This window comes from Tauraco erythrolophus, chromosome 13, assembly GCF_009769465.1.
Source record: "Tauraco erythrolophus isolate bTauEry1 chromosome 13, bTauEry1.pri, whole genome shotgun sequence".
Taxonomy (NCBI): domain Eukaryota; kingdom Metazoa; phylum Chordata; class Aves; order Musophagiformes; family Musophagidae; genus Tauraco; species Tauraco erythrolophus.
The window spans coordinates 16,989,132-17,011,892 of NC_141477.1; the positions used below are offsets into that span (position 1 = coordinate 16,989,132).

Consider the following 22,761-nt stretch of genomic DNA (forward strand, 5'->3'; position numbering starts at 1 on the left):
TAAAGAATTAACTAGTAGCTACTTTAAAGACAGTGTAATTTGTTCTTTATTAACTACAACTATGCAAGACAAAGTATAAAGAAATACACAGCGATCTTCTAGGAAATAAAAGTTATGTTTAGATTAGTTCTTACAAAGGACTCAACTGCATAAAATGCATGTTCAATTAAACTCAGTCTCCCACCGTAATAAAAATGTACTTTTATATGAATAACAGAAGAGACAAAAGAAAATCAGTTCCCACAGAGGATTCACTTGCTCTGGTTGTTTTTGCAGTGATAGTTTGTGAGATACGGAAAACTAAGTAGGACATAAACAATATAAACTTGATTGGGCTGGCAGAAGCGGTGAAAAGAAGGTGTAATTTAAAGTATTCATTTTTAGTAATCTTAAATCCTGCTAGTGACATACTTTTTTAAACTTATTATTTATTTTATTTAATGACTGGTTTTATTTTGGCAGGTCCCTTTACACAGGAGAAAAAATATCAACAGCCAAACTCATACCAACCATCTTCATAGAATCATAGAATACCAGGTTGAAAGGGACCTCAAGAATCATCTGGTCCAATCCTTCTTGGCAAAAGCACGGTCTAGACAAGATGGCCCAGTACCCTGTCCAGCTGAATCTTAAAAGTGTCCGATGTTGGGAAACCCACCACTTTCCTGGTAAGATTATTTCAATGGCTGATTGTTCTCATTGTGAAAAATTTTCCTCTTGTGTCCAATGGGAATCTTCCCAAGAGTAACTTATACCCATTACCCCTCATCTTTTCTGTGTGACTCCTTCTAAAAAGGGAGTCTTCATCTTCTTTGGAGCCACCCTTTCAGTACTGGAACATGGTGATAAGGTCTCCCCCAAGCCTATTTTTCTCGAGGCTGAGCAAACCCAGTTCTCAGCCTTTCCTCACATGGCAGGCTTCCCAGCCCTTGGATCATCTTTGTGGCCGTTCTCTGGACCCTCTCCAGCCTGTCCACAGCTTTTTTGTATAGCACGGACCAAAACTGAACATGGTATTCCAGGAGTAGCCCGACAAGCGCTAAGTGGAGTGGGATAATGACATTTTTGTCTCTGTTGGTGATGTCCTTGTTGATACAAACCAGCATCCTGTTGGCCTTCTTTGCCACAGCAGCAGACCGTTCCCTCATATTGAGCTGCTTGCCCACCAGGACCTCCAGGTCCCTTTCCACAGAGCTGCTCCCCAGCTGGGTAGATCCCAGCCTGTGCTGCGCTCCTGGATCATGTTTTCTCAGGTGCAAGACCTTGCATTTGTCTTTGTTGAATTATGTTGAACTTTTCCATGGATTAGATTGTGCTGTGTAAGGCTGAGGTCATCTGCTGATTCATTTTATGAGCCAGAACAAGTACGTAAAAACTCAACCAAAATGAGTAATGGAAATGAGAAGACTGGATGGAAGAAAACTGCTCAGGAAGAATGTTAAGCTGAGGTTTGTCTTGTGCAGATGAGCAAGAAAGGTAAACCACTAGAAGAAATATCTCCCTTTTATGGTTAGAAGTCTTCTGTTTCTGAGCAGTATTAATGTATAGCAAGTTTATACCAATTTATTACTATTTTGAATTTTCTCTTTAAATAATTTCCTTTAAATAATCCTCTCCCTGATGATTAAACACTTTTTTCCCACCAAGGAAATACAATGCCATAAATAGTTGAGTTCCTGGCAACAAGAGAAATGTCTTCTAGCTTTTTGGTTGTTTTGAGAATACTCTATTGGATCAGCAGCAGAGCATTCTTGCCAAAGGTGAGCCATGGGCCATCTTTTTGTACTGTTTTGTTGGATGCACTGTAAAAAGGTACTGAATGTAGACTGATGAAGATTTCAATTTGGGCTTTTTGTTTGGTTTTGTTTTGTTTTCATATTACAAGAAACAGAGTAGACATCCTGTTTTGGAGCAAATCACTGCTACTGCCTTCTTACTAGCTGTTATCTCTTCACTCCGTAGATCCTGGTTGCTAAGTGTATCTCCCTTCCACTTTCTTCTCTCCCCTCCCTATCCCTTTTCCCCCTTTTTTCTGGTAGCACATCAACAAAGCCTGAACTAATTGACCTCCTAAATCTTATTAATGACGTTCATCAGGTCCTCACTTTCAGCATCAACACACAGGGCTTCAGAAGCAGAACTCGCTATTTAGAAGCAGTATTTTTGGCTAGTAATGCAGGAAGTAAACAGTAAGCAACGGATGCATTTGATCAGTGGAAACAGGTTTAATTTTAAAGACAAAAGCATCCTGGTTTTGCTGGGACAGAATCATAGAATCAATTTTCTGTTCAGAAAAGCTACATTTCTAAAGGAAGCTGTGTTTTTAAGATGACTGCAGCACCCAATTCCATGAGAACAGAGTTGATAAGACACTTTGTTTTAGTTTGTAGCCAGCTGTGGTTTGCAGGTATCCATAGTGATCAAGGACTTTTCATCTTCTTTTTGCTAACCACCCAGATGTCCAAGAACCTGGGGAGAGTGTGGCCAGGACAATTGACAGCGACGTTGACAAATGGGTATTCCATGCCATTTAACGTCATGCTCACTATAAATTGGAAAGTTTGTTGGGGACAGCCTCTTTTTCTCAATGGTCGCCGTCCCTGGAGAGTCTTACCTATCATTCTGCTCCCGAGGCCTACTCCCTTTCTTCCAGGCTTGTGGTTTTGGGATTTTCCTGCTCTGAGATCGCTAGCTGGGAATGAGCTGGACATTGACCAAGGGGTGGTAAGCAATTGCACTGTACATCACCTGCCTGTGTATATTATTAGTATTATCATTATTATTTTTCATTGTGTTTTATTTCAGTTATTAGGTAGTTCTTAGCTCAGCTCGCAGGTCTTCCTTCCTTTTCTCGACTCCTCAAGTGGAGAGAGGTGACCGGGAAATAGAACAGCTGGCTACTGCTTAGCCCTGGATACGGGATAAATGTGGACAAAGGAGAAGTGTCCTGAATGCGCCTCGATCACCGTTGTGAGGGCTTTTTTTTTTTTTTTTTTTTTTAATGCTACATAAACGCAAATAGTGTAACGCTACGTGAATTTAAATACGAGCCCACTGCCGCGGGGCACTTCGCAGAGGGTACTGATGCCGCCTGCGTGCAAACCCACCCGACGCACGGACCGCACCGGGACCGCGGCGCGGAGAGCGGCTCAGCGGGCCGCTCCGCCCGGCCCCGGGTTTTCCCTTCCGCCAGCGCACCGGGGGCGGGATCGGAGCCACCGGGGGCGGGATCGCACCGGGGGCGGGATCGGGGCCGCCGGGGCGGGATCGCACCGGGGGCGGGATCGGGGCCGCCGGGGCGGGATCGCACCGCCCCGGGCAGAGCGGGGCGGGTGTCCCGGCGCCCTCGGCCGGCGGCGCCGCCCCCCCCCCCCCACACCCCCGAGGCGGCCGCGCCCCGCCGCTGCGAGCGCCCGCAGTGCCGCCGCTCCGCGCCGCTCCGCTCCGCTGTGGCGGCCGGGGCCGCGCGGGGCCATGGCCACCTGGCGGCGGGACGGGCGGGTGACCGCCGTGCAGCGGCTGGGCTGCGCCGGGCTGGCGGGCGCGCTGAGCCTCAGCCTGACGGCGCCGCTGGAGCTGCTGACGGTGCTGGCGCAGGTGGGCACCTGGCACTGCCGGCGGGGGCTGCGCGGCGCCGGGCGCAGCCTGTGCCGCGCCGAGGGCGCGCGGGCCCTCTGGAAAGGGAACCTCACCGCCTGCCTGCGCCTCTTCCCCTACAGCGCGCTGCAGCTCGCCGCCTCCCGCCGGTAAGCGAGCGGCGCCGGCCCCGGCCGGGACGGGGCTCCGCGGGGAGGGGCGCGCTCTCGCTGCGGCCTTTCGCGCCTGTTACACAAGAGGAGGGGATGGAAAACGGTCCGTAGGGGCACTTCGGCGTCTCTGTCTCAGCTGGATGGCTCGCTGGTTGTGTGTCTCCTCTCCCAAAGACTCCCTGGCTAATAACTTCGTTTGTGTCGTTTATTCAGCACGTAGCAGCCCTTAGGGGCTGGTGACGTGCCAGCAGCTGCTGAGAAAGTCGTTGATGTTCTTAAATGATGAAGGCTTGATTGTCAAATCTCTTCTGCTCAGCCGGATTCCTTTAGAAATGGGGTTGCAGCACTACCTACAAATGGGACTGTGACATCTGCTCTTTGCAACCGTTTTATTTTATTCATTTATACACTTTCAAGAATTTATATTGTCTGTATCAAAGAAAATAACAAAAACAAATCATGATTCAAATCTTCTACCCTATCAGTCAGCGGTTGTTACGCAAATTTGATCGGGTTTGAAGCCGATATGTGACATTATTTGTTTTAAGATCTCGGTTTTGATAATACGAAGGCATTAAGGTAAACACTGGAACGACTGGAGCAGGATCAACACGGAGAAGTGCTGGCTGAGCTCTGCTGACCCGTGCTCTTTCCTAGGATTCCCGTTTGCTCCTAGTATCTCTTAGCCTTTGGAAGCAGTGCCTGACTGTTTGCACGCTCCAGCGTGTTTTGCCATTTGGAGGGTTAGGTTTCTCTCTCTTTTTTTTTTTTTTAAATTAAGATCAGCTGCCTGCATGGTATGCACTTGACATTTCCGCCCAGCTGGGCGATGGGTTATTCCAGTTCGTGGGCCGTGCTGGGTGGAGAGAAACATGGGCTCAGCCTGTGCTGGCCAATCCAGCCCGCTGCAGCCCTCGCCCGGGCTGACGCTGCGCAGCCTGCTGAGGCTTGTCATTCATCTGGCTGAGCAAGAGTCATCCTCCCAGCTCTGTCTGCGCCTTGCAGGAACTGATGGATGGAACGACCCTGGAACCGGGCAGCTTTGTTGTGTCCTTCTGTTTGTAATGCAGGCAGTGGTCAAACAAGGGGAGGTATAATGGCAGTGGGACAGCAGAAACAGTAATTTAAATGTAATTTAAAGTTCCCAGAAAAGTCAGTGTGTTGCATCCGTATAAACCACCTGATTTGGAGCAAAATAACTTCATTGTTTTTTTCAGCTTGAAACGGTGTATTCCCTTTGCAAGGCTGTAGTTTGGCTCTGGTTTGCACAGGGCATTCTTTTGAAGTGGTAGCAGGCTACCAGGAATTAAATAAAAGCTGCCTACACATGTTTCTTGATACAGTATTGGGGGATTTTTTAATGTATTTTCTAGTGGGAGATGGTGTATATAAGAGCAAGAAGTACAAAAAGAGAGAATGTTACATGGTAGCTTAAGTAAATAGTAATGCCAATTGCAGAAGGACCTGGACTGATCAGTCAGCAGCCCCAGGAGCTGCGGTGTGGGGGAACTGGCTGGGGAAGGGGGGGTTTAGCTGACTCTGCTCTCCGTCTGCGGTTGCTGTGCACAGACTCCGTCTTTCCGTGGCGGTTTTAAATGTTATCTGGGTAGCAGCTGGAAACACCCTACCACCCTCCCCACGCATTTGTGCACGCACAGGAAAATCAGGCTGTGTTGCTTTAGGGACTGTACAAGACCCATAGGAAAAAAAGTTTCTGCCCTTTCACTTCTGCTTGGCTAGTCCTTCTGCTCTGAGCTCTCTCCAGGGCATGAGACAAGTAGATGCAGGGATCTGTCAGGCAGTAGAAATTGCACGCTCATGTGAAAAAACATCCACGGAGCAAGCAGTGGCTTGTAAATCTTTGAAAATTAGATTGTTACGGAATGGTAACACCATGTAGTTTAAGCGTAAATCTGCTGTTGAGGCAGTTTAATTAATGTTTCCAAAACAGAATAATAAGTTTCTTTACCTCCAGCTAAGATTCTTCTCTCAAGTCTCTTTACTCGTTTCTTGCTGCTTCCATGACACTTCTCCCTGATGCAGGAGTGCCCTGCATACATAGAAAAGTCCTTCTGTGCATCACAAATGCATGAGTTCTAGGTTAGCCTTTAACACTCTCTGCTTCAATTTCAAAATTTCAAATTTAGACTTAACCTCCTGAGAATAATAGTACCTGGACATAAGTCTTCTCTAGAGGAGTATCCCTGTGAAACTTTCTGTCCCAACATAAGCTACAGAGGAAGCTTCAGTTGTTCTCAGGCAGCCTGTGATGATGTTATCTCTTCTTACTTGATAACTCTGACTGGCGGTGTTGGACCAATGTCTCTGATGACTGATGATCAGAGAATTTCTTGCAGACATGTTTTTAAGTCATGGTAATTTTCATCCTGTAGGCGGAAATATAAATGAGGATTCAGTGGTCAAAAATTACTGTAAAAGTCTCTTGCAAAGCAAACAAGTAAATCATTTGAACTGTTAGTCTCCACATCTCTGAAGATTTTTTCACTGTTGAATTGGTGCTGTGGACTTCCAGCACGATACCGCAACTCAAGCTATGTGAACATAGTCTGTGCTGGGAACTGTGATGCAGGTAGAGCTATGCAAGCCGCATAGCGTTTTAGTAACACTAAAATCAAAGCAAATTGCGTTTGAAGAATTATATATTTCAGTCCCTGATTTAGTTGTTAACTATAACTTTTGCATTTTTGCACTTCTGTGGATTTACCCCAAATCTCTTTGAGCTCTTAGGCATGTTTTTTGGATTCTGCTCATGTTTGCCCATTCTTGTGTTCTGTTTCACAGAGATTCTGATGTTTTATATAGTAAAGTCTTTGATGAAATGCATGTTAAAGTTTCAGCTCCTGCTGCTGAAGGAGCTTCTGGGCAGAAGAACAATTACATTGAGAATAATCTGACTTAATTTTTCGTATGTTTTGTTTGTACCGTCATTAATAGTACCTCTTCTGTGTGTTTACTCTAGACTCGTTATACTTCTCACGGATGAGTTGGGTCATATTTCCCACTGGAGAGCCATCATGGCGGGAAGTCTGGCTGGCATGGTTGCAACCATCGTGACTTATCCCACTGATGTAATTAAAACACGGCTCATTGTGCAGAACCGACTGGAACCATCTTACGAAGGAATTCTTCATGCTTTTTACAAAATTTATCATCAAGAAGGACTCCTTGCGCTCTACCGTGGCGTTTCACCAGCTATATTAGGTAAAATGATGGGGAGAAATCACCTCATTGCACATTGTTTATTGCAGCTATGTAGCGTGTTCATTTGCTTACTCGATTTCAAAAGCAAATAGTAATGTTATTTTGTAGAAGGTATGTAGATTTACAAGCACAGCAATTCTGATTACCTCCATTGCAGCTTTATTGCTTGAAATTATGACCAAGTGCATAGCATTTTATGTGTGGTTAAATGTTCAACAAAATACTCTTTTCCTTCTTTTATAGATGATCTAGTTGTGCTCAGATGCAAGAATTCCACCATTTAATTTTTTTAAAATAAAATTATATGTATATACACAGATTGTTACTAATTCTTGTTAGGCGTGAGAGTGTCTCCAAAGTGGTTCAGGGAAACCAGTATGAGCAGTAATGTCTAACTGATGCGAAAAGTAAAGATTAGTGATATTCTCTCTTTAAATTAAATGACTTTTTGATTATGTATTTACTCTCCATAACTTTTAAAAATGCCATTTAACTTTGAGTCCACTTTTTCACAATATGACCCTATTAAAAATTAATAATAATAATAATGTATAATCCCAGTAAAAATTGATGAGAGCATGAAACAAGCGAAAGAGGACAGAAGTATCCCTCATCAGCTTGACTGAAGAGGCAGCACTTTTACATGTACAACTGCTAGGATTGGGTTGGACTGGAGAAAGAGCTTGCCACAGTAGACAGCCTGGAGAAAGAGCTGACCTGCCACGAGACTAAAGCAATTCTGACAACATGCACATTTTAGTATGTAAATATATGCCCCTGTCAGCACATCTAGAGGCTACAGTATGGGCGTTTGGTGGTAAACCAGTGACTAATAAGTCAAGTCCTTCAGAACATTGATTGGGTTTGAGCAGTGCGAGGTGTAAACTGATAGCAGCTCACTCATCTTTCTAGGTTATGTGATGAGCAGCTCTGTTTTCTTAGTGTACAGTGTGTTGATACAAACCTGTCTGGTTTGCTTTCTAGGTGCTGTCCCGTTTTCTGCAGGCTCATTCTTTGTTTACATCAATCTGGACAAAATCTGGCGAGAGCCCATAGTTCATTTCACTCCTGTTCAGAACTTCATAAATGGCTGTGTTGCAGCTGGTGTAGCACAGACACTTTCTTTCCCCTTCGAGACTGTCAAGAGGAAGATGCAGGTACAGAGTATTTATGTTATTGTTATAGGTGCGTGTTACAGGAGCTTGGGGCAAGACTAGCCAGATGATCATGAGTGCCACTTTATTTCACTTACCAGTAGCCTACAGAGACTGTTTTAGCTTGGTTGGTTTTTGTTTTCTTTTTTTTTGAGTTTTGTTTTGGTTTGTTTTTAAAGTTTGAAAATTATTTTTATAAGTGTGTCGTTAACACTTTTAAGGTGGGTCCAAGTACTATCGTGGGATATATGTATACTCTCAGACTCTGTGTCTTTAGCTTCTTTTCTTTTTCATAGCAATTCCATCAAATTCTTACAGTTCTGAATTGGCAAACCCTGAGTCAAATACAGGCATTCGGTCCCCTTGGTGATAGGCAGGACGATTGAGACCCATGTGATTTTTCAGAGCCTGTGTGTCTGCTGTTTATGCCTGACCTACACACTGGCAACCACAAGAAACTTACACAGCAGCTACTAAGTCTGAAGGGTCAGAACTGTCATCGTTCTTATTTCTGACTCCTGGTTAAGTGAATTCCCAGTTGCTGGTGCTGCTGCTTTCCTGGAGCATCAGCAACACAAGATTTACTGTATCAAGTTACTATATCATTTTATATTATCTTGCTGATACTTTCTTCTGAAAGTTTAGTAATAATTATCTTAAAAAAAAACAAAACCCACAAAACAACCACTACCCAACAATTTCCATCTCACTGGCATAATTGGTTCGATGACGTTGACTTTTCATTAGAAGTTCATCAGTACAATGACAGTGAATAGCTGTCGTTGTCTGGCTCTCTGGCTGTGGCATATGAGTTTGTTCTTTCAGCCTAGTTCTTGGGACTGCAGATTTATGGGAAGCTTTCGTGATCTTATGAAAAAAGCAGTCATTTGATGTGGCAGCATTATGTAGGTCTCCCTCCCACTCATCAAATGGTAGCCTGGTCAGTAAGTCACAAGCTGGCAGAAGGTCGGAGGAACTGTGAATTCCCTTCTCCTGCTCCCCAGGTTCCCTTTTTCAGACAGGGCTCAGATCCAGTGCCACAGAAGCCTTCGTTCCCCTCTCTCCGTCTCGTAACAGAGAACCTCAGCAGGAGAAGTAACATCTTTTATTAGACCAGCTCATGTAGCTGTTTTGTCCAGAAGTCAAGCTTTAAGCTGAGGCCTTTTGTCAGGTATCTCATAGAATGTCTCGGGTGAGAAAAAGATTCAGAGCATGAAAACTTGATCGTTTTTTCCAGCTGTATCAGTGGGTCTAAGAAAAGCAATTACTCCTTACAAATCCTCTTTTTCTTTACGTCTTTAGGCTCACAGCAAGACCGCTGCCCTAAAGAATAAAAGAAAGGCATTTACTGTGCTGTTTCCCTTTTAATATTTCTGTCTAATATTTACATCAGTTACTTGAACATTTGGTTTTCATAATCAGTTCAAAAATAATTTTCCATTGTAACCGGTGTGATGTGAAGTTCTGTGTCAAGCTTTGTCTTGACGGGCAAGTAGGGAAGTGGAACAGGCCCATCTTTTGCTTTCCTGCCACTAGGCTGTACTATTTCACCAAAGGGATGCTTAAAACGTCTGACTGACACTTCTGGAAAAAAGAAAGGAACTGGATTTATTGCCTAAATATGTAGGAAGAGGATATGCTAAAAATACTTTGGACAGAAAAAAGACTCAACAACAGAGAAGCTTTTTCCTTATAGGTGCATCGCAACAACTGAACAGTGATTTTTCCAAGCTTAGAGAAACACCCCCTGTTCGGTGATTTAGTTTCAAGGCATGGGAGAAGGCAAAGGTGTTTCAGAAGAAGTAGCTGCCTAGGTGCAAAAGCCTGTAATTTGTTTGGTCCTGAAAATGATACAAGTCACGGACGCTTGTCCAGAAAAGAGACCTATTGAAAATCACACCCAAGCTCATCCTAAGAGCTCGCTAGAACTCCTGTAAAGTCATCCAAGAAGTTTGTTTTTCACAGTATGGCCCAGCCTTGCAGGGATTAGGTCTGCTTTGTACTTGCTTGCTGGCCTGCTCAGTTTGCAGGGTGGTGGTCAGAGAGAAACGTGTGGGACAGCACCAGCAAAGGTATCATGCAAAGGGACCTAGAAAGGGGGAGAATAAAGAAGGGGAAAACAGCTTCAAGACATTGTAGTGTTCTGTAGAAAACAGGGGAGCAAATACTTCTGATGGCAGTTTTTCTCAGACATCATATTCTGATCAGCCTCCATTCAGTGATTCCCCTTTCCAGCTGTTACAAAGTGGGGTGTAGCAGAGCCTTCCGCTACCCCCGCGCCTGGCGTGCGTGCTCTGCAGCGTGTGTGGGGAAGGGCTGGCTTTGTTGTGAAGCTGCCAACACCGGTGTTGTGTATGAAGAGGAACCCAGCACACTGCAGAGGTCAGTATCGGATTCCTCTTCCTTCCCTCGTGTCCCATGGCTCTGACATGGAGGGAGTACATTGCCAAAGAAGTCTTTCCAGTGAACCTGTTGGTGATGAGGCTTCAGGGAGTTGTAAGGGAGTCTCAGAAGCTTCAAAAACTGAGAAACTAGGACACAAGGCTGTCTTCTGTGATTCTTGGGTGTAGTACAAGCCTGAGACCAGAACATCCAGTTCAGATCTTCACCTGACACGCTAGGCAGTCGGAAGAGTTGGCTCCATCCATCTCCTCAGCTAGACAAAGCTTGAATTGTTTGCACAGACTAGAAAATGAATTCTGCTGTGGCGGTGTTATTTTTAATCCCACTTGTAATAATTTTGTTTCATCCTTTCTCATTTTACGTATCTGAATCCTACACTTCTGACGTTGGCAGCTTCTGTCACTGACATCTGTGGGAGTAGGAGCTGACTGTCAGTGAACAATTCTTTCTCTATGTTTTGGTGATTTACAATGTCAGAAGCTCTGTAACCATGGCTTCTTCCTCCTCTGCTACTAGAATTATCTTTTATCATGTTTACTTTTACTTTTTTACAAAGATATTACATTTGCTAAGTATACTTGAATGGTTTTCTTAAAAGAGATGTTAATTGATATGAGCGAGTCTTGCTGAATATGTGAGTCCTCTTTGTTGTGCTTATCCTAATTTTATTCCTTTGTCTTCCTTTTTTCACTTTGCTCCTGATTGGCATGTTAGAGAATTAAGAGGTACTGTATGCATGTTTCAGCATGGAAATACGGCTTTTGTTGTGCATCTGTAGAAGGGGATTAGTGAAGGAGAGGATTGTTCAAAGGGTTGTTCTGTATCAAATGCTTTCTTGACTCACTCTTTATACTGTATCAGTTTCTGAACAAAAACTTAATGATCTTTATATCCTGACTGTTTCTTATTGTTGTCTTTCCTTCCTTATCCCACAATATCATGTTCTTTGTTAAATCCAGTATTGAAGTGATATTGAAGTACTGCACTTTTACCTTGCAGACTTATTTAAATGCAAGAATGCTTTTTTTTTTTTTTTTTTTTTTATGTTAAGCAGGGAAATACCTGCCTATGGATGAGTCTGGGTCTAAGGGAAGCAATGGTAATATGTTTCTACTTCCCCACATCATCTTTTTGGCTATGATGACCTTCATAAGTGCACATTGGACTGACTTCTGGCATTTCAGTAAGAGAAGATGCATTTAAAGCTGTTACATGCAGCAGAGGAGATCGTTCTTAGAATGACACCGATCCCAGGCTATCAGTAGAACTGATAATCTGCAAACATCCAAATGGTCAGTGCAAACCCACGTTTGGCACTTCCCTCTGTGCACATGACGCTCAGAGGTAGGCTCAGATACCCCTGGCTGGCACTTCTCAGCCTTCGTTCCAAATTGACCTGTGACTTTGGTAGTTTTGTTAGGCAAAATGTACAAAGATGGCCCTAAAATTTTACAGATACTCCATCGATTGTACAGTTACTCCTCACCTGCTTACATGAACAAACTTTGCATGGTTTGCAGAAGCTCAGTCCTGTCTCTGTATTTTGATGGTATAATTTGTTTTAATTTCTGTGACTAAAACTTGCCTGAAACTCTCTTTCACCAGTAAATGCTACTCAGGTATAGCTTTACCATCAAACCCTGGTAGTATAGAATAAGCAGACTTCTAGCGTGTGGCAGGATTCAGCACGTTTTTGGTGTTGACTGCACAGCAACTGAGAGTGTTGTTCAGCAGTGATCTTGCTGTTTCTAAATTCCAGGCTTTGAATTCCCTCCGCTGCCATAAACAAACAGGTTCACTCCCTGTTCTTGGTTAGTGTAGACTGTTGCCGCGCATCACTCCAGAAGTGGCCCCTTTTCGGTGACAAAAGTGAATCAGTTAAGCCTCAGCTGCCTGTAAATCTGCAATGTGATTTGGCTTTTTTTTTTGGTTGGGTTTTTTTTTCATTCTTTGGAACACAACATGCTCTCCAAGTGTGAAATCTGTTGTAAATTATGTAAATGCTATGAGTTCTTAGTAACCTGGAGAAAGCAGTCATTCCCTTTGTGAGGCAGCCTGTTTAAAATAAATCCAGTCTTGTGCCCTGTTGGCACATTTCTAGTCTGAAGTCAGTTAAAGGAGATACTGAAGTCTCTATTTAAAGTAGTAATGTTATTGAAGTATTTATTTAACAATAGTCCCCTAACTGTGTTCCTTGCATGGTAAAAGCCAGTCTAACAAGAGCCCAGTGGCTGGTTTATAAACAAAGCTTTGGAAAATAAAATCGATAAACGTTCGTTAGCAAAATGTGTTCCTGCTGAAATGAGCTGATGCTGCTGCATTGCGTAAACATGAGTAACTTGCAAAGAGTGCTCTGTCACTGGAGACTGTCACTGGTGCTGGCACGGCGGCCTCTGAAAGCTCTCGAGCTGTGGTGTCCCTGCTGCTTGTGAGATCCGCGTTCTTGTCAGCTGGGAATATGAAAGTTATTGGAGTCATGACCCGGTTTAAAAATAAGAGATCTTTTTTGGGTCATGTGGTTCACACGACATCTCAAAAGCATACGTGCTCTGAGACTTTGTGCAGGGAGACCCTTTAATAGTGAATGGCATGGGAGCCTAAGCCTTGAAAAGTTTCAGAGATGGAGCTGTTTGACCACATAGAGTGGCAAATTCCATAGTGTGGAAGCAAATAAGGAGTAATATTACTACTTTTAGTCTGATTTCCTGTGGAAGTAAGGCTTATATGGTTGCTAGCTGTCTGTCCTTGTCCCAGATAACTTTTGATCCTGCTGTCCAACTTCAACTGAGTGGAGGTTTCAGAGATACTAACTTCCTTCAAGTTTTGTGAAAACAAATGCATAGGTAGAGATGAAACTCCAAAAATATTTCATCTGAGGACAGGGCTGCAGTGTGAGTTCTTACTTTTCTTACTTCTCCCTGTGATCTCAGGCTTCCCTTCTCCTTGCTACTGGGGTTCAGGCGTCAGCTGGGACCCCATGTCCTGGGTGGTACTTGAACTTGGGACCAGCCTGGCTCCTCTGTTTGTTAGCAAATAGGCAGTAGTGACAGATTCTGATTTGGTAGAATCCCTTCCTTCCTTCTCTTTTTCCCTATGTCTAAATGCTTAGAACTACCAGCATTTTTTTATTGTTTCGTTGTTGTTGCTATAAAGATGTTTTATACCACTTTCTCTGAGGCTGTTGCTGAATAGTGCCCTGCTATTTTGGGAAGTATTTGGTCCAGTAAATGGTTGAGACAATGCCTGAAAAAAACTACCAAGCCTAACACGGGCTTTGCCTTCTGTAACAGCCTAGATCAGCTTCTGTGCATCTGAACAAACCTCAGAAGCATTTCTCTTAAATCCCCAGACTTCCACAGGAGAGAATCGTGAAGACTCGCTGCTTGTGAAGTTGAAACACTGAACAGTGTCAGTGGAAAGACTGGATAAGAGGAATAAAACATAAATCAAATGGGAAGTGAGACTGGGCTGATCTAACAGTCAGGTCTGCCTTGTGACAGCTCCTGCTGTGTCTAGTTGTTTTTAAGCCCGTTCATCCAAGGAGCTGTGGTGCGTAAGTATGCAGTACTGGCTCCGAGGTGGATTACAGCAGTAGCTTAGCACTGCAGCACAGCGGTCTGCCAAAGACAAGCAGGAAAGCACGCTGTACTCATGTGAAACACAGGAGGTCTGAGGGAGGGCAGGATGCAATGCTCTCCGAATGATTTTCCCAGACACTGAAGTGGCCGCCACGCTCCCAGTCCTACATCTGGAAGTGCCAGCCGAGCACGGCAGCCGGCCTCGTACAGCCTCCGCAGCTCTGGGATCAGCGTGGTGTGAGCGAGAGCTCTCTCATCTGCTTTGGGGCAAATCAGGTGCGTTAACCCAGCCCACCTCTTTGAACTCGGTAAGCTCACCTGGCTGACGGGGCCCGACACGGGTTAGGGGTGAGCTATACACAACTATTATAGCCGTAATTTTCAGCAGGGAGACAGTAATGTCTCCAGAGCGACAGCTATTGCTGTTACCCCTAACATGAGCACTCTTGCATACAGGAGAGCCTTGCATCCGTTTGTCTGTACTTAGAATAATGAGCCGGTGACATACAAGGTGATTAATTATGCAAAATACTCCATAAACAGGAGTTAAACTTTATGGACACTTTCTTCTTTTATATCTGATTTATTTTGATTTGGTGTAATTCCTTACATCATCCACATAAGGCCAAGGGAAATACATCCTCTGTAAAGCCTCAATCATATAAAGCGTTAATTTTCTCCTCAGTTCCTACACAGACAGCAGGAAATGCGGGAACTAGTGTTGCTATTCACTGTGTGGAGCGTGGGACCAGGCTAATCTGCCTAAGGGTTTGCACCATTAAATAAACCAGCACTAACGTGCGTGAAAATAGTGGGTCCATTTGTAAAGACTGAGCCGAACCATCACAGGGCATTCAGAAAGCACCCAGAGGTGCCCGTGCAAGGGCTCTGCACTGCCTTGAGGAAAAAGACTTCCATATTCCGTATCAAAAATTTCTTCATCCCACAGGTGTTAAAAAAGCAGGGAAAGCTTAGGTTCTGTAGGAAAGGAGCAATTCTGCAACAAACCGTGAAGCCTCCAGGTAGAACAGGCCTGGTAATAATGTATTTAAAACTAAGAGTCAAACTGTTGAGCAAGCTGGGAACTGTTTTGCTCACTCAGTACCACTGATCTCAGAAGGGCGAGATGATTTGGCCCCAGTTCAGGTTACAGAGGAAAGGACAACGTGTTCCTAGAGTGCAGGAAGCTGGAGGTGAGCTGCTGTGCTGTGCTGCTCTGGAACCGATGGCCTCCTGAGAGCTTGTCATCATGTACCTTCCTATGAACCTGAGTACTTTTGGTGGACTTTAGCCAGGGGGAAGTCAGCAGTACCAAACCACTGACGCAGTAAAGACAATGCCTACCGAGTAAGGCTGTCCTCCAGGAGAAAGGATTGATTAGCCCAAGAGAATTCATGCTTTTTTACCCAATATTGATACTTACTTACATTTTAATTATTTCTTATTTGAGTGGAATGAAATGCTCTTTCAAGCATTCACCCTTCTGTTGAGTGAAATTTCTCTTGGCTGTAGTGGCATTCACTTGAATGAAAACTGCAGTCTTTGTCCTTCAGCTTCCTTTGAACTACAGTTACGCTTGCCCGTTGCATGTGTCCTTATTAACCCAGACTGCAAAGACTTCTTATTTTAGCTTCCAGATTAAGAGTGTGAACTCTTGAGCTGTGTTGTAAAGTGCCTTCCTCTGCTTTTTTTTTTTTTTTTTAAATATGATCAGAAGTGTAGGAGACCTGAATCTATTGAAAATATATAAATAACAAGCAGTTTTGCTATATCTACCGTCAGGGTACCATACCACCTATGGCAGCTATTCACTGTTAGTTAATTTTCATGCTCTGTGCCAACAGTACTGCATACTCAAAAATAAATAAATAGCAGATCTGTATCAACAAATTTTATGAACAGGGAAGGGGAGAAAAAAAGTACATGAATTGAGAGGGAAGTATTTCCAAATAGTCTCTGATACGTGTAAATTCAGATAGTTGCAAACCAAAATGCCCTGAAGTACAAGTGGGAATGTTGTATCTGCACAGCTCTGGGCACAGGCTCAAGGGCCTGGCCACCGTGTCTGCCGTTTCCTGACCCGGTGGTCTCTGCTTGGTCCCTGCGTGGCTACTGTGAGCCTTGGAAAGGTCCGAGTGATTGATCTTTAGATGGGCACGGTTCCCACAGCAGCTGCAGCGAACTACATCCATCCCTCAATCCTAAAAGGAAGAGAGGAGGAGGAGGAGAGGGGTTGGGGGAAGCCATTGAAGAGGAAATCTTTATAAGGGTCTGGGAAATTAGTTCCCAAAAATGGGACTATGTTGTTCTGGCAGTCACCTCGTGACGCAGACCATGGGAGAGATGGTGTCTGAAGAGTTTTAAGGTAACAATTAACTTTAACAATGAATTTGAGTTTTGTCATGACACTTCACCCTTATTTAAATATTTTGTTTATATAAATAAAATGTGAGTGCAGGTAAGTTTGAGTTTGTCTCTCTCAGGGTTTAGATTGTCGAAATAGCACAGAGTACTAACTTCGGGGATATATCACAGTGGTTTAGTACAATTGGTGGCCTCTGGGTACTAAAAGACTGTGTTTGTGACAGAGCAGATAGAGCCATTTCTGCATTTGATGTGCTTTAATCATTTGGAGAACCCATCATCCATCAGAGGTAAAAAGATTAGCATCTTAGCCCTGCTGCTACTGTGACTAACAGCTTGGCGCTCTGTTACCAGCACAGGGAGCTGTACTGTATCTCCAGCCTTCTGCAGCATGACACAGCCGTAACTGGGGAGGAAGGAAGTCTTGAAAAATGTTCGTAACAAAACAAGTTTCTACGCAGCAGCCCATAGTGTCAACGGGTGTCGAAAGAAAGGAATTCCAACAGCTTTGAGGTGCATGGTGTGAAACATCTCTGTCATAAACCTGATTGTTTTGGTGTGAGGTTAGCTGTTTGATTTGTATGTCACAGTAGGTTTCTGCAAAAAAGGCAGAAAAACTAGTTTAATCTGTTTGGTTACTTCCATTTTCTGGCTCTGGTGCCGTAGGGCAGTTGCAAGGATTGTGCTGTTGTAGACAGGCTTAGATGATGCAGCACCACCCAAAACCCACAGCTGTTTTTTTTATTATTATTAAAAACAGTGCCAAATTAAATGTCTTCCTAATTTTTTTCTTTCATTAATACATTTAACTTTGTTTAGCTGTGTTCCAAAATACTGCAGTTTTAACTACACACTGATAGAGTTTTTAGTTTTGCAGTAGGTGATTCCGAGATTCTGTGGACGATTGTTATTTAAATTCTGTGTATAAGGTCCTAGAAACACACTGCTCCTGTAAAGCAGGAAGACTGGCAAAGCGTACGTCACCCCACTGACTGAAATTGTGAAAATGGCTGTAACTGCGGTGAATGTTACATAAATAATCTTTCAGTAAATCTCTTAAGAGGTCAATGTCTGTGGGCAAATTAGAAATCCAGGGGTGTGACTTACCTATTCCTTGTTAGCTGTCTCCTGGGTGCGTTTACTGTGTGCAGAATCTTACTGAAACCTACAGTGTGCTCTTGGTGTTGTAGGCAGGAGTTCTGTAATCAACACCCTTTGATACCTCCCTTTGCAATGCATGCAGTAACGAAGGGGATTATGTCAAACTCATGCAGTTAATTCTGGCAGGTCATGCCCTGCCTACCACAGAGGGACTTAAAAAGGAAGGGAATCACATGTTAACAGCATTCCTGCCTTCCTGAAGTGTTTTAGAAACCTGTCCCTCTTCACTGCTTGGCTGCCTGTACCAAAAAGGCTCATGGAAACTGGCTGACAGGCCAGAAAGCAGAACACGATTTTGAATCCAGGTCTCCTATGACTGCTGTTGCATTTTTAAGGATACTTAGATACTTACTCATTTGGGTGCTCTCCTAAGCATCCCTGGTGCCAAAATCACCATTCTTAGTGGAACTGGTCCCTGAAGTCTCAGTCAGGGCACTCAGCATCTTCTACAGTAGAGTCAGGAGGGTCTTTGTGCAGGGGTTTCTCAAGTACTGTGGATTAAGGCTTGAAAAGTTATTTCTCTCTTTCTCACTGATGGGTTTAGCTATTGCTTTTAAAACCCTTACACACCTTAAGTAACAGAGCCACGCAGGCAGCGAGCTGCCTTGTAGCAAATGAGTGTAAGTGAACATGTGCATGACCCGTGGCTACCAGACGAGCTCCGTTACCTTGAACTACCCACGAAGGCAGGAGTGGTAACGCTGTAAAATCACAGCAGTGAAATGCCACAATGCCTGCCTCCCCCAGTCCTCAAACAGGAAGCTGTGGGAGCTTGCACCACAGGCAGGAATTACGGAAACAGCCCCGTGGAGTTAGCAAGGCCAATGTAGACACAAGGGAGAGGAGCAATTACAACAGTTGAAATACTTACTGCCCCACAAATGTGATCACTCTCTTACAAACCAGGTACACTGTTGAAAAGGTTCAGAGAGAAGCAAATCCTTCTGTTCTCTCCTCCTTAAAGCATAAAAGACCGTGGATTAAGTCCTCAGCCCTACTCTTGTCTAAGGTAAAAGAGCCAGGACATGATAAAGGGGATCCAGAAGATAAAAATCAGGATATGGTGGAAGCCTAGTGCCTTCTTTCTCAGTGCAGACAGCTGCTTTCCGAAAATCACCTCCTAAAGCCCCATCAAAAGGAAACTGTATGGTTTTTACCTGCTACCTGCCATCAGAAGTATTTCACGCACATTTCAATCATGCACAAAAAAAAAGTGAGGAAAAAGTCGTGATAAGTGTGTGTTGTGTTTTTTTTTGTAGATGAAGAAGACTATGCAGTTAGTGTGTGGGATGATCAGGGTTTTCTTGTTAGCTTCTAAATTTTAGCAGTAGACTTGCCAGTAATGCAAGGGGATGCAACAGCATTAAAACTATTTGATTAGCAGCTTCTCTTACATAGCTGGAGCGCGAGTTTTGATCTGTTTCCATTTCCAGCATCCAAGTTGCCAAGTATTTGAAATGCTATAGCTGAGGCATCTAGAAAATGTCATCACCACTTGTCGGTTTATGAGAGGCTTGTCATAGGCTTAGCAGCTCTGAGAAGCTGTAGGTTAGTCTGGCCAAGGAGGAGAAAAAATGCTACACCACGTGGTGTTTCAGATCAATGAAGGCATAATGATATCCATATTCACCAATCAATTAACTATACAAGTCCCATCCTTATCAAACTTCTGCCCCGTGGTGATCAGCTTGCACGTGCAAGTCATCACCCTGTGTCCTGGGTTCCCCGCACACTCCTGACTGGGAAGTTTCCCTTGCCATATGTTTGAGTGAAACCCTGATTTGCTGATGCAAAATAAACCTGTGGCTGCATGTGCACAGATGGATGGGATTATTCTAGGTCAGGTTATCCTGTCTGTGCTAACACAGTAGGAGATTAATGAAGGAAGGATTTTGCTGTTAAAAATGACCCACTACACTTCCTCCATGTGAACAGACACTGTCTGTACTGCAGTTGGAAATGTAGTCACAGTCCAGCAGGATGCTCCCAAGCTAACTTGAACCTGTCTGGATCAACCAGCCACGTAGCAAAGATACTGGAGCACAGGCACCAACTGCTCACCTGCAGCCCTCGGTGGGCTTGTGCAGCCTGGGCTGAAAACTTTCATCTTTGGTTTCTGCTGTTGTTCCTCAACCCATAGTACAGTTCCCCCTTCCCACTGCCGTGTGGGCACAGCCTCAGCAGCCAGAGCGAAGTCAGTGTGCTCTTCTCTTTGATCAGAATTACGGGAAGGCAGTGCGGCATCGGGGGCCAGCCCCCTGCTTCCCTCCCAGGTGCTCCACTGCCAGTGATGTGACATCCCTCTCCCCAGCCCTGAGCAGCTGGCAGACGTGGGGCCAATGCGTTTACGCGGCTCTGGTTCGGATGGTTTGTCTTCACAAGGGTGGGATTTGTTTCTAGGAGTGACATGGCACAAAAGGAAGCGCTCTGTGAAATTACTGCTCTCTTTCGTACCTATCAGAGAGTGAATTCCCTCTCTTTTTAGTTTGTATTTCAAATAGGCAAAGGCAAAAAGCAAAAAAAAAAAAAGGCAAAAGGTTTTTGGCAAAGGCAAAGCCAAAAAAGGCAAAATAGATGATTCTTTTGGGCTGACAGAAGAATCCAGATCAGTCTGTTGAAACCTGGCATTAAGTGTTCCTCTGTGTACCAGAATGGAGGAAATAATGATTTTAATTACTTTGGTTTTCCTTTGCTTGTTCTAAATCCCCCTGGGTGTCTCTTGACCAGGCACAGAGCCCTTGGCTTCCCCACTATGGAGCAGTGGATGTCCATTTCACTGGCATGACTGACTGTTTCCGGCAAACTGTGAAGAACAAAGGTGTGCTCGGACTTTGGAGTGGACTCACACCCAGCCTGCTCAAGGTGAGGTTTTGCTTTCATCCCAGTCCAAGACTATCCTGAAGTAATCAAAACACACTTTTGGACAGTTGGGGTTTTAAAGCTTATGATGTGCCTCCGTACTTATTAGCAGCTAATAGATGACAGAGTCTGTGGCAGAACAGGTATATAACCTCAGGCAGGTTATAAACCATCTTTGGAACTTGCTTTGGTCATATTCCCCCAAATGTAAGCTTGGCTTCTAGATGTCACTACTCTCAAGTTCATTTGAATGCCCTTAGAGAAGGGAGTGCTGCTAACGCACAAGTAAGGGTATGGATGGGGAGTTGCAGGTGATCTACTTAGGACAGCTAAACAAGTTCTACTTCTCAGCTGAGCTCCAGTGATTTGACATGTTGTACCGAGCTGTAAAGAACATTGAGCTTGTATAAGCCACTTCCCCAGAAGTCAAAAGTAGTGCTTTCAACCAGCTATTTAACGCATGCATGTCAGTTACTACAGCCCTTGCTGAGCTGAAAGCATGAAATAAAGCACGGTAGCTTCAACAGAAGGTAATTTAGTTTGCAGAAAGACATTTTATAGAGCTGCGGTGAGGATTACAGGTCGGCTAATGAGTGGTAATTGAGTGACAACATGATTGATGGCGATGGCCTGCCTGCGCCTGGCCCTGCCTTGGCTGGTATGAAGCCACATGGCACCTGAGCTGCTGATTCTGCATGGGGCAAAAGAAGAAAATTTTTCAGTCTGTCTGCTGTATGTAGAATAAATCCCACATTTCCTACCAGAATTTGCTGGGGTTGCTTAGGACTTGCTTCGGTATTTGACAAGTTGTGATAATCTATAGGCTAGCACAGACCTTGTGCCTCACAGTATCGTTACAATTAGTTATGTACCAATAATAAACTCCTACTTTTAGCATGCTGCATGTGCCAGCCTAGTTTGAGGTGAGACTCTGATTTTATATAAACGAGCATAGCTCTATTAGCAGATCAGATCAGATTCAAAGTCCTGGAAGTTTCCATTTTTAAAACATGTAAGCTAAGAATGCTACTAGTGAGTGTAATATTGCTTTTTTATGTTATGTTGCTTTTTTTTTTTTATTTTATCAGATTGTCCCATACTTCGGTGTTATGTTTAGCACCTTTGAATTCTGCAAGCGGGTCTGTCTGTACAGAAACGGTTATATTGAATCCCCTTTAAATTACAAGCTGACTCCTGGCGTGGACCAGAGTTTACAGCCACAAGAACTGAGAGAATTAAAGCTCCTCCTAAGGGAAAACTTTGAGCCAAGGAAATCAGCTCTTGAAAACTGACATCGGAGTGCCCATTGCACATGTACGCACTACCTTTCTTAGGAACTTTGCAAGAAAGTCATGCTGAGCTACAGGTACCAGCATCTCAGTGGATTGCACGGTTTTAGTACTGAGACACCAGTGCCAGGAGTGAATAAATCTTGTACCTCATTTGCTGAATGGATATAAACGATGTGAATAGCAAGCATATACTGAAGAGGAAAGATACAACTAGTTTGAGAACACTATGCTATTGGAACTCGAAATTACTTTATTCCAGTTGCTTTTCAATACTGAATAGCCATTTTGAGATAAAACCACTTGCAGAGAGGCAAGAGATGAGAGTATAAATTGTCTTCAGAAATATTAAGAAAATTCAAATGGATTTTTTTAAGTAATCTGAGATACCGAGTCTGCCAAAAATGATAAACAGACTAGAATACATACAACATGCAAGAATTTATACTGAAATAACTTTTTTTTTTACTGATACTGTGTGTGGACATGGAATTCTGCAGATGCAGAGTGCATCTCAGTTCAGTCACACTCCAGAATCTACTCTTCAGTTTTTGAGGCTTACTCGAGAATAATAATTTTGTATGAACCTTTGGTGTAAATATGAAAATACACTGCTGCAACTGTGCTTTTGCTAAGACAGGATTGTAATGTGTAAAATGAACTGTAATACACTGGAATGACAATCCTGTGAACTTAAGTTTATACTAGAAAATCTTCCCCCCCTTTCTCCTGTGTTGTTACCGCACGTTCGTGAATTATTTCAGGCTTTGAGAAATAGTTTTCCTGAAGTTCTCTAACTGAAATATTAGCTGAAAAATGCAGTTCTTAAATGCATTAGGTATTTCAGAGCCACTAGCCTTGTTGTGTTGTTTTGGTATTCTAGAAGCTCTATTTTTATATTAAACTACTTTTTAATCCCTGTGCACAGACCCAGGCCTACCGTGCTGCTCAGAACTTGCCAGCAGAATAGCACTGTGCACAC

General features: G+C 43.8%; 1 protein-coding gene across 1 annotated transcript; it reads left to right on the forward strand.

Annotated features, from left to right (window-relative positions):
- The first annotated feature begins 3,474 nt into the window (after positions 1-3,474).
- Positions 3,475-22,093, forward strand: SLC25A43 (solute carrier family 25 member 43). Its single transcript, XM_086619736.1, has 5 exons — positions 3,475-3,746; positions 6,730-6,971; positions 7,956-8,128; positions 20,359-20,493; positions 21,579-22,093. Exons 1-5 carry the CDS (start codon positions 3,475-3,477, stop codon positions 21,780-21,782), a joined length of 1,026 nt encoding a protein of 341 aa, XP_086475862.1. The 3' UTR covers positions 21,783-22,093.
- The last annotated feature ends 668 nt before the right edge of the window (positions 22,094-22,761 follow it).

What these genes read in the sequence shown, in the direction of transcription:
- SLC25A43 (XM_086619736.1), top strand. Translation starts at nt 3,475, where the DNA reads ATGGCCACCTGGCGGCGGGACGGGCGGGTGACCGCCGTGCAGCGGCTG. An exon ending in CAGCTCGCCGCCTCCCGCCG is followed by an intron (nt 3,747 to 6,729) that starts GTAAGCGAGCGG and finishes TGTTTACTCTAG; the next exon opens with ACTCGTTATACTTCTCACGG. An exon ending in TCACACCCAGCCTGCTCAAG is followed by an intron (nt 20,494 to 21,578) that starts GTGAGGTTTTGC and finishes TTATTTTATCAG; the next exon opens with ATTGTCCCATACTTCGGTGT.